A 12,199-nucleotide genomic window follows, 5' to 3' on the forward strand; every position below is an offset into this window, starting at 1 on the left:
CGTATAGGGTCAACGAGTGTAGTTGTAAAAAATCAGAGTTAAAATAACCGTTGAATCATGATTTTTTGTTGATAACCGTCGAAAAGTTTTGTCCCGTTACATGATCTCTGAATGTTTGTTTTTTGCGATTTTTATTGTATGCGATCTTGAAGCATATACAAATAAGTTTGATGGTTCGATAATTGAAATTAGTTTCACAGAATGATTAGCCCATCAAAATAATAGATTCACTAACACTTAAGCGTTCATTCATACTTTCATTAAGTATAACATAAGATTATAAGGTATCCACCAGTGTAAATATTTTAAATTGAAGATTGAGTCCATTCATTTTATTCATATAGGGTTAAGGAGTGTAGCTGTAAAAAATCATCAAAACCGGAGTTAAAATAACCACTAAATCGTGTTAGTTGATAACCGTCGAAAAGCGTTACTTGATCTCTAAATGTTTGTTTTTTGCAATTTTTGGCGTATGCAATCTCAAAGTATATACAAACATGTTTGACGATTGGATCATTGAAACTAGTTTCGTAGAATGCATATCCCATCAAATAATAGATTCACTAACACTTAAGAGTTTATTCATACCTTCATTAAGTATAACTTAAGATTTTATGGTATCCGCTAGTGTAAATATTTTAAATTGAAGATCCAATTCATTCATTGTATTCATACAGGGTCAAGGAGTGTAGCTGTAAAAAATCATCAAAATCGGAGTTAAAATAATCGTTAAATTGTGATTTTTTGTTGATGACCATCGAAAAGTTTTGTTCCGTTACTTGATCTCTGTATATTTGTTCTTTGTGATTTTTGGCGTATACGATCCTGAAACATATACAAACAAATTTGAGGTTGGATCGTTGAAATTAATTTTGTAGAATGCGCATCCCATCAAAATGATAAATTCACTAACACCTAAAAATTTATTTATACTTTTATTAAGTATAACATAAGATTATGTGTTATCCACCAATATAAATATTTTAAATTGAAGATTGAGTTTATTCATTATATTCATATAGGGTCAAGGAGTGTAGCTGTAAAAAATCATCAAAATCGGAGTTAAAATAACCATTAAATCGTGATTTTTTGTTGATAACCGTCGAAAAGCTTTGTCCGTTACTTGATCTCTGAATATTTGTTTTTTACAATTTTTGGCATATGCGATCTTGAAGTATATATAAACATATTTGACGATTGGATCATTGAAACTAGTTTCGTAGAATCTGTATCCCATCAAAACAATAGATTCACTAACACTTCAGAGTTTATTCATACTTTCATTAAGTATAATATAAGATTTTGTGGTATCCACTAGTGTAAAATTTTTAATTGAAGATCGAGTTCATTCATTGCATTCATATAGGGTCAGGGAGTGTAGTTGTAAAATCATCAAAATCGGAGTTCAAATAACCGTTAAATTGTGAGTTTTCGTTAATAACCGTCGAAAAGTTTTGTCTTTTACTTGATCTCTGAATGTTTGTTTTTTTCAATTTTTGGCATATGCGATCTCGAAGTATATACAAACATGTTTGATGATTGGATCATTGAAACTAATTTCGTATAATGCGTATCTCATCTAAACAATAGATTCACTAACACTTAAGAGTTTATTGATACTTTCATTAAATATAACATAAGATTTTGTACTATCCACTAGTGCAAATATTTTAAATTGAAGATCCAGTTCATTCATTGTAATCGTACACGGTCAAGGAGTGTAGCTGTAAAGAGTCATCAAAATCAGAGTTCAAATAATCGTTAAATCTTGATTTTTCGTTAATAACCGTCGAAAAGTTTTGTCTGTTACTTGATCTCTGAATGTTTGTTTTTTGCAATTTTTGGCGTATGCCATCTCGAAGTATATACAAACATGTTTGACGGTTGAATCATTGAAACTAGTTTCGTAGAATGCATATCCCATCAAAACAATAGATTCACTAACACTTAAAAGTTTATTCATACTTTCATTAAGTATAATATAAGATTCTGTGGAATCCACTAGTGTAAAATTTTTAATTGAAGATCGAGTTCATTCATTGTATTCATACAGGGTTAAGGAGTGTAGCTATAAAATCATCAAAATCGGAGTTCAAATAACCGTTAAATCGTAAATTTTCGTTGATAACCGTCGTAAAGTTTTGTCGGTTACTTGATCTCTGAATGTTTGTTTTTTGCAATTTTTTGCGTATGCGATCTCGAAGTATATACAAACATGTTTGACGATTGGATTATTGAAACTAGTTTGGTAGAATGCGTATCTTATCTAAACAAAAGATTCACTAACACTTAAGAGTTTATTCATACTTTCATTAAGTATAACATAAGATTTTGTGGTATCCACTAGTGTAAATACTTTAAATTGAAGATCCAGTCCATTCATTGTATTTTACAGGGTCAAGGAGTGTAGTTGTAAAAAGTCATCAAAATCGGAGTTAAAATAACCGTTAAATTGTGATTTTTCGTTGATAACTGTCGAAAAGTTTTGTCCATTACTTGATCTCTGAATGTTTATTTTTTGGAATTTTTGGCGTATGCGATCTCGAAGTATATACAAACATGTTTGACGGTTGGATCGTTGAAACTAGTTTTTTAGAATGCATATCCCATCAAAACAATAGATTCACTAACACTTAAGAATTTATTCATACTTTCATTAAATATAACATAAGATTTTGTGGTATCCACTAGTGTAAATATTTTAAATTGAAGATCCAGTTCATTCATTGTATTCATACAGGGTTAAGGAGTGCAGCTGTAAAATCATAAAAATCAGAGTTCAAATAACCGTTAGATCGTGATTTTTCGTTGATAACCGTCAAAAAGTTTTGTTTGTTACTTGATCTTTGAATGTTTTTTTTTTTTTTTTTTTTTGCTATTTTTGGCGTATGCGATCTCGAAGTATATACAAACATGTTTGATGATTGGATCATTGAAACTAGTTTCGTAGAATGTGTATCCCATCTAAACAATAGATTCACTAACACTTAAGAGTTTATTTATACTTTCATTAAGTATAACATAATATTTTGTGGTATCCACTAGTGTAAATATTTAAATTGAAGATCGAATTCATTCATTGTATTCATATAGGATCAAGGAGTGTAGCTGTAAAAATTCATCAATATCAAAGTTAAAATAACCGTTAAATAGTGATTTTTCGTTGATAACCGTCGAAAGGTTTTGTCTTATTACTTGATCTGTGAATGTGTCTTTTTTGCGATTTTTGGCATATGCGATCTTGAAGTATATACAAACAAGTTTAACGGTTGGATTGTTGAAACTAGTTTCGTAGAATGCGTATCACATCAAAACGATAGATTCACTAACACTTAAGAGTTTATTCATACTTTTATCAAGTATAACATAAGATTTTGTGGTATCCACTAGTGTAAATATTTTAAATTGAAGATCGAATTTATTCATTGTATTCATATAAGGTCAAGGAGTGTAGCTATAAAAAAATCATCAAAATCGAAGTTAAAATAACCGTTAAATCGTGATTTTTCGTTGATAACAATCGAAAAGTTTTGTCCCGTTACTTGATCTTTGAATGTTTGTTTTTTGCGATTTTTTGCTGATGCAATCTCGTAGCATATACCAAAATGTTTGATGGTTGGATCATTGACATTAGTTTCGTAGAATTCGTATCCCATCAAAACAAAAGATTCATTAACACTTACGAGTTTATTCCTACTTTCATCAAGTATAACATTAGATTTTGTGGTATCCACTAGTGTAAATATTTTAAATTGAAAATTGAATTCATTCATACTATTCATATAGGATCAAAGAGTGTAGCTGAAAAAAAAAATCATCAAAATTGGAGTTAAAATAACCGTTAAATTGTGATTTTTCGTTGATGACCGTCCAAAAGTTTTGTCCCTTTACTTGATCTCTGAATGTTTGTTTTTTGTGATTTTTGGCGTAAGCGATCTTGAAATATATATAAACATTTTTTACGGTTGGATCGTTGAAACTAGTTTCGTAGAATGCCTATCCCATCAAAACGGTAGATTCACTGACACTTAAGAGTTTGTTCATACTTTCATCAAGTATAACATAAGATTTTGTGGTATCCATTAGTGTAAATATTTAAAGGAAAACTAATGAAAAATGCTTGAAAAATTTGTGTTTTAACGATAAGGACAAAATAAAGGGTAAAGTGAATAGCACCAGGATTGACCTTTTAGTGTGAAAAGTGGGTTTTCGTTAAAGTGAACAATACCGTAGGCTTTTCGTTAAAACTCTCTATATTTAAATTGAAGATTGAATTCATTCAGTGAATTCAAATAGGGTCAAGGATTGTAACTGTAAAAAATCATCAAATCGAAGTTATAATAACTGTTAAATCGTGATTTTTTGTTGATAACCGCCGAAAAGTGTTGTCTCGTTACTTGATCTCTGAATGTTTGTTTTTTACAATTTTTGGCGTATGCGATCTTGAAGTATATACAAACATGTTTGATGGTTAGATCGTTGAAATTAGTTTCATAGGATGCTTATCCCATCAAAACAATAAATTCACTAACACTTAAGAGTTTATTCATACTTTCATTAAGTATAACATAACATTTTGTAGTATCCACTAGTGTAAATATTTTAAATTGAAGATCAAATTCATTCATTGTATTCGTATAGGGTCAAGGAGTATAGCTGTAAAAAATCATCAAAATCAGAGTTAAAATAACTGTTAAATCGTGATTTTTCGTTGACAACCGTCGAAAAGTTTTGTCTAGTTACTTGATCTTTGAATGTTTGTTTTTTGCGATTTTTTGCATATGCGATCTTGAAGCATATACAAATAAATCGTTGAAACTAGTTTTGTAGAATGCGTATCCCATCAAAACGATAAATTCAATAACACTTACGAGTTGATTCATACTTTCATTAAGTGTAACATACGATTTGTGGTATCCACTAGTGTGAATATTTTAAATTGAAGATCGAGTTCATTCGTTTTATTCAGATACGGTCAAGGAGTGTAGCTGTAAAAAAAACATCAAAATCGGAGTTAAAATAACCATTAAATCGTGGTTTTTTGTTGATAACCGTTGAAAAGTTTTGTCCCATTGCTTTATCTCTGAGTGTTTGTTTTTTGCGATTTTTGGTGTATGCGATCTTAAAGCATATACAAATAAATTTGACGATTGGATCGTTGAAATTAATTTCGTAGAATGTGTATCCCATCAAAATGATAGATTCACTAACACTTAAAAGTTTATTCATACTTTCATTAAGTATAACATACAATTTGTGGTATCCACTAGTGTAAATATTTTAAATTGAAGATCGAATTCTTTCATTGTATTCATATAGGGTCAAGGTGTGTAGCTGTTAAAAATCATCAAAATTGGAGTTAAAATAACCATTAAATCGTGATTTTTCTTTGACAACCGTCGAAATTTTTTATCCCGTTACTTTATTTCTGAATGCTTGTTTTTTGTGATTTTTGGCGTATACGATCTTGAACCATATACAAACATATTTGATGGTTGGATCGTTGAAATTAGTTTCGTAGAATGCGTATCCCATCAAAACGATAGATTCACCAACACTTAAGAGTTTATTCATACTTTCATTAAGTATAACATAAGATTTTGTGGTATCCACTAGTGTAAATATTTTAAATTGAAGATCGAGTTCTTTCATTGTATTCATATAGGGTCAAGAAGTGTAGCTGTAAAAAAATCATCAAAATTGGAGTTAAAATAACCGTTAAATCGTGATTTTTCGTTGATAACCGTCGAAATGTTTTGTCCCATTACTTCATCTCTGAATGTTTATTTCTTGCAATTTTTGACGTACAAATAACCATACATTATGTGATGAATACAAATTCGCCAAACAGGTTCGTCATTGATATTACATGATGGTCGATTATTAATACAATATATAGTTGACAATTATGAGAAGATTGAGGCACATAGACTTAGGCGGCTGCAAAGCAATCAACAAACTATTAGAGCAGAGTTATATCAAGGATTGCAAGACTCACTTGCATCGGGTGAATTTCATGCTGGTATGTACCAAATCCACACTTTCCAAGTTAATTTCTATTAGTTTACATTCCTAAAGAATTTTTATAAAAATGTATTTGAAATGTCATCTTTAACAACAAATAGGAAATGTGGGATGAACAACAATACTCCCTTCATCTTTTGGTGGAAGCCCCCGTGATATGCATCAACGTTATCAAGATGCCATGGCATTGGTTCAAAAGTATGGGAAGCCAGACATATTTCTAACTATGACGTGTAATCCATCATGGGAGGAGATAACAAGTGAATTATTTCCTGGCCAAACACCACAAGATAGGCCAGACTTGCTAACTAGAATTTTCAGAACCAAATACGAACATCTGAAGAAAGTTATTTACAACACTGGAGTTCCTGGTAAGACAATCGCTCATGTGCATGTAATTGAATTTCAAAAAAAGGGTCTGCCACATTGTCACATGCTTATTATTCTTGAAGAGTCAGACAAGTTAAACACACTTGATGACTATGATCGCATTGTGAGAGTTGAAATTCCATACAGAGAAGAAGAACCTGAGTTATACAATATTGTCCTGAAACATATGATCTATGGACTGTGTGGGGCTCTTAATCCAAACTCTCCATGTATGAAATATGGAAGCTGTAAAAAAGCCTTTCCTAAGCAGTTTTATGAAGTCACAGTGCAAGGAAATAATTGTTACCCAGTGTACATGAGGCGCAATGATGGTAGATATGTTGCTTTAGATCGAAACATTGAAGTAGAAATAGATAATAGGTGGGTTGTTCCATATAACCCATGGCTATTATTGAAGTATGATTCTCATATAAATGTTGAGGTCTGTAGCAGCATAAAGTGTGTCAAGTATCTGTATAAATATGTGTACAAGGGACCTGATCGTGTTTCCTTTAAGGTACGTTTGGGACCATCTTATGATGAAATATCAAAATACTTAGACGCAAGATGGATTTATGCTTCAGAAGCTTTATGGAAATTTTTTTCTTTCCCTATGAATCGTATATATCCTTCAGTAGAGCGGCTGCAAGTTCATCTTCCAAATAGGCATCAAGTCAGATATTATAGTCACATCTCAATTATGGAAGTTCTGTCTAACACAAGCAACTCAAAGACGATGCTCACCGAATTTTTCCGTATCAACTGCACTGATCCATTTGCAAGACAATGGTTATATAGAGAATTCCCTGAACATTATAGATGGGTTGCCACTGGAAAAAAATGGCAAAGGAGTGTTTCACAACAAAAGGTTATCGGACTAATTTATACAGTATGTCCATCTGAAGGTGAACGATTTTACTTACGTACTCTATTAAATCATGTCGGAGGTCCCATATCATTCGATCATCTTCTGATAGTTAATGGAGTTGCATTTCCAACATTTAAGCAAACGGCTGAAAGGAAGGGTTTGCTTGAGGATGACAATAGCATTCACCAATGCCTCCTAGAAGCTGCATGTGAGTAGCTGCAACAACTCACATGCCATCAGCTTTGCGTAGGTTATTTGTCACAATATTAGTGTATTGTGAACCTATTGGAGTGCGTACTTTATGGGAGGAATTTCATTCATTTATGGGGCAAGACTACCCAACATCCAGCAGCTCAAATAATAGGGTTATCATCAATCTTTTGTTGCAGGATCTGAATGCATTGTTACAACAACATGGTAAAAGAATTCATGATTATGATCTTCCACAAATTCATATGTCCATGAATAGCTCAGCAACTCTAACAAATATACAAGATGAGCTCGCAGTTCATGCTCCCCCAAAAGACCTGCAATCAATTTAGACATTAAACAATGATCAACGCATTGCATTCGACACAATCATGAGAGTTGTTACATGTAATCAATCAGCAGCTTTCTTTGTAGATGGCCCCGGCGGTACTGGAAAGACTTACCTTTATCGTGCAATTCTTGCTTCGCTAAGGAGTAATGGCCTCATAGCTATTGCAACAGTCACATCTGGTATTGCAGCTACTATTGTACCTGGAGGAAGAACAACACATTCACGATTTAATATTCCTATCGACTTATTGTCCACCAACACTTGCTCTATAAGCAAGCAATCAGATTTGGCAGAACTTTTAAGGCGTGCAGTTGTTCTTAGATGGGATGAAGCCACTATGATTCATAAGAAAGCAATTGAGGCTTCAGATAGAACCATACGAGATATAACAGGCATGGAAACACAATTTGGTGGCAAAGTGATGATTCTTGGAGGAGATTTTCATCAAGTTCTTCCCGTTATGCCCCATGGAACCAAAGCACAACTGATAGATGCACACATTGTAAAGTCCTCATTATGGAACGAGATTCAAGTTATCCGGTTGAAACATAATATGAGAGCTCAACAAGACCCAGATTTTGCAGAATTCCTACTCCGTGTTGGTGATGGAAATGAGTCATTTGTAAAAGATGATATGATTAGAATCCCGGATTCATTTGTTATTCCTTGGCATGGCGATGAATCAATCGGTGAGCTTATTGGTTTTGTAATTCCAAGATTAGAGGAGAATGCTTTCAACATTTCTTATATGGTTAATAGGGTTATCATCACCCCAAGGAATAAGGACATTGACAAGTTAAATGAAGTGGTGTTAAACTCATTTCCTGGGGAACAACACATTTATTACTCTTTTGATAGAGTTGAGGATGACCCTCAAAACTTATATCAACAAGAGTTTTTGAATTCTATAACTCCAGGTGGCTTGCCTACTCATAAGTTGACATTGAAGTTGGGTGCACCAATCATGCTCCTTAGAAATATTGATCCGAAAACTGGGTTATGCAATGGAACAAGGTTGATATGTCGGCGATTCTTTCCAAATTGCATTGATGTTGAAATATTAACTGGGCATTTTAAGGGCACAAGAGTCTTCTTGCCACGCATTCCTTTGAAGCCTTCGGAAAATGTAAAGCTTCCGTTCTCTTTTATACGTTGACAATTTCTTGTAAGATTAAGGTTTGTACTGACCATAAACAAATCTCAAGGCCAAACAATTCCATATGTGGGTGTCTATCTTCCTAATCATGTGTTCAACCATGGCCAACTTTATGTAACTTTGTCAAGAGGAGTTTCCACATAGACAACCAAGGTCCTTCTAAGAAATGGTGTCATTGCAGGACAATCTAGAGTTTATACAAAGAATGTTGTATATAAAGATGTTCTAACATCATGCCATATGCAACAAGATGAATAAAACATCAGGTTTACTTACTTATCCCTTTAACATTATTTTCTTTCTTTTTTTTGCCAAAATGAATCAAGTATTACAAATTGATATTTTTCATTTAGACTTGAATATAAAATTTGGACTTGGGGTACCAAAACCTCAAATAAATACAAAGACCATCTTACCTTTGGATGTTTCTACCCTAAACCCTAAATAGTTTGACGAATGTCTTACTTAGTTTCCCAATACATATGTGGTATTTTAGTTTTGAATTTCAGTTTTTTTTCTTATATGTTTTGATGTCCTGCTCATATGGTAATGCTTTGTCCAGGTTCTGTCATGCCCTGCTCATATGGTAATGCTTTGTCCAGGTTCTGTCATGCCTTCCAAATTGTTCTACCAATTTAAAAAGTAAGTCATATTCAATTCCCTGAAGATTTGGAATTTAAGGTGCAATTGCTATAGATTGTAACTCTGTTATGCATTTTCTTTTTACAGCAATTGTCAGCTTTGCAAATGTTTCTAGCACTCAAATGTTGTATATAAAGATGTGTTAACATCATGCCATATGCATCAAGATGAATAAAATGTAAGGTTATTTACTTCTACCTTTAACATTATTTTCTTCCTTTTTTTAACAAAATGAATCAATTATTACAAATTGCTATTTTTCATTCAAACTTTAGTATAAAATTTGGTTCTCTTTAATCTATTTGTGAATGAAAGAACTACTTGGCCTATTTCTAAAGCTTCATACAATAGTTATATATATAAGGTTGGCTGCCTTTAATGTATTCAATTTCAAAATAAAAAATACTTAATATGGCTTGCCATCGTGCAAAAATTTGTTTTGATGCAATGTTTTGAACATCTTTTTGTAAAACATGTTTTGTAGATTTGCAATCGACTATGACTAAAAACTTTTGATTTAATAAATCATCTTGAAATTTGCGAATGCATAATACAATAGATAATATTTCTTTTTTAATAGTACTATAATTACTTTGTGCTGGATTCCATACTCCTGAATGGAAATGAACAATTTGTTTAAGAGATCTGGAAAAAATGGACTGTTTGAGAATACCTCTGTAACAAATTTCAGAGGCATCAATTTCAACAATTTTGAATGAATTGGGGGTTGGAATGGCAAGACAAGGCAAAGTGTTAACATGTGATTTGATTTGCTTGACGACGGAAGTATGAGTATTGAACCATGGTGAGGGATTTTCTTTGAGACGATCAAACAAAGGTTTGCATTGCTGTCTAAGATGGGGATAGAATTCGGCATCATAATTTAATGATCCTAGAAATCTCTGTAATTGGGTTTTGTCAATGATTTCATCTGGAAACTTATCTGCAAATTGAATTACTTTATCTATTGGTTGAATGGTTGACTGGTGAATATTGTATCCTAAAAACCTAATCTTGGTTTGGAACAACTTGATTTTGCTTGCTGAGACAACTAATCCATTTGACTTAATTATCCTAGCAAATATGTTTAAGTGTTTCCAATGCTCATCTATCGATTTGGAATAAATGAGAACATCATCAATATAAACAATTGAGAAATGACTGTATTGATTAAATATTTCATTCATGATATTTTGAAATTCACTGGGTGCATTCTTAAGACCGAAAGGCATTACATTCCATTCATAATGACCAAAAGGAGTGACAAATGCTGTTTTGTATTTATCATCCTCATAAATTTGAATTTGCCAAAATCCAGACTTCATGTCAAATTTTGAGAAAATGACAGCTTGACTGAGTCTCTTAATTGAATCTCTTTTGTTGGGAATTGGATATCGTATCCATTCTAGGACTTCATTAAGAGGTTTGTAATTCACAACTAACCTAGGGGTTCCTCGTTCTAATTCTGCATTCTTTTGGACATAGAAAGCAGGACATGACCATGGTGATTTGCTTTTTCTAATTATTCCTTTATTAAGAAGTTCTTGAATTTCTGTTTTACAGAATTCCATAACTTCTTGACTCATTTGGATCGCCCTGGCTTTAGTGGGTATTTTCTTTTCATCAAAATCCTTATTGTAAGGAGGTTTGACAATGTGTTGTCTTCTGTGCCAAAAGGCGTTGGGAATATCCGAACAAATTTCATTAACAAGTTTCTTTTAAAAGTTGTCAATGCTTTGTAACAAAGATTTGTTTGTTAATTGTTCTTCAATTATTTTGTAATTAATTTCTTCTTTTAAGAAATTAATTTGTTGTGATTTTTTGGTAACTAGATTGATGGTTTTTGAGATGTTATCTAACTGTAATTGTCTTAGTTTTTTGAGATCTGTTTCCGTGCAGAACTCAAATGTGATTTTTTGTCCTAATATTCTGGTGGTGATACGATTATGGTGTACCTTAAAAGGATATAGGAGAGCTATGAAAGGGCGACCTAAAATAACTGCATCTGAAATGCTTTTGATTAGGACTAATGGGGTTTTAAAATAGACATTGTTTTGACAGACATGGGCTTTTGGAATTTCGTACTTTAATTAGATTGGTGATTGGTTTGCAACACTAAGTATCTCTATTGATTTATAAAAATACTTAGTAGGGATTAATCCTTCTGGAATACAATTCAAGTCTGCTCCTGAATCAATCAAAGTAATTATTTCTAAGTGAAAATCTTCAATTATTACTTTGATTTTAGAATACCATTTCTGGATTCTTATCTTGTCTAATAATCCTACTATTAAACCTTTTGGTGATTTTTCTTCAGACTAAGAATCTAAATTGGAAGAACTATTGTGTTCTTCGTCATTATTATTAGCAAGTGTTTGTGTCTGAACTCTACTGAGATATGTACGAATTTCTAGGTTTTCTGATTTTAGAAACCTAATTTCATCTTTAATTTTATTGACTTCTCTTTGTAAGTCCTTGACAGTAATCTCTTTCTTAGACTTATTGAATCTTTCTTGGGTTGTGCCAACGCTAATTTTTTGGGATACTTGCGGTTGACTAGTACTGGTTTCTTCCTGGGACACTAATTTCTTAAGTTTCT

General features: G+C 32.3%; 1 protein-coding gene across 1 annotated transcript; it reads left to right on the forward strand.

Moving 5' to 3' along the window:
* Nucleotides 1-6,205: 6,205 nt before the first annotated feature.
* On the forward strand, nucleotides 6,206-7,477 carry LOC137728370 (uncharacterized). The gene has a single exon (XM_068467179.2). The coding sequence runs from the start codon at nucleotides 6,206-6,208 to the stop codon at nucleotides 7,475-7,477; it is 1,272 nt and encodes a 423-aa protein (XP_068323280.2).
* Nucleotides 7,478-12,199: the final 4,722 nt, after the last annotated feature.

Source organism: Pyrus communis, chromosome 15 (assembly GCF_041283825.1).
Source record: "Pyrus communis isolate YQ-2024b chromosome 15, ASM4128382v1, whole genome shotgun sequence".
In the NCBI taxonomy this organism is placed as follows: Eukaryota; Viridiplantae; Streptophyta; class Magnoliopsida; order Rosales; family Rosaceae; genus Pyrus; species Pyrus communis.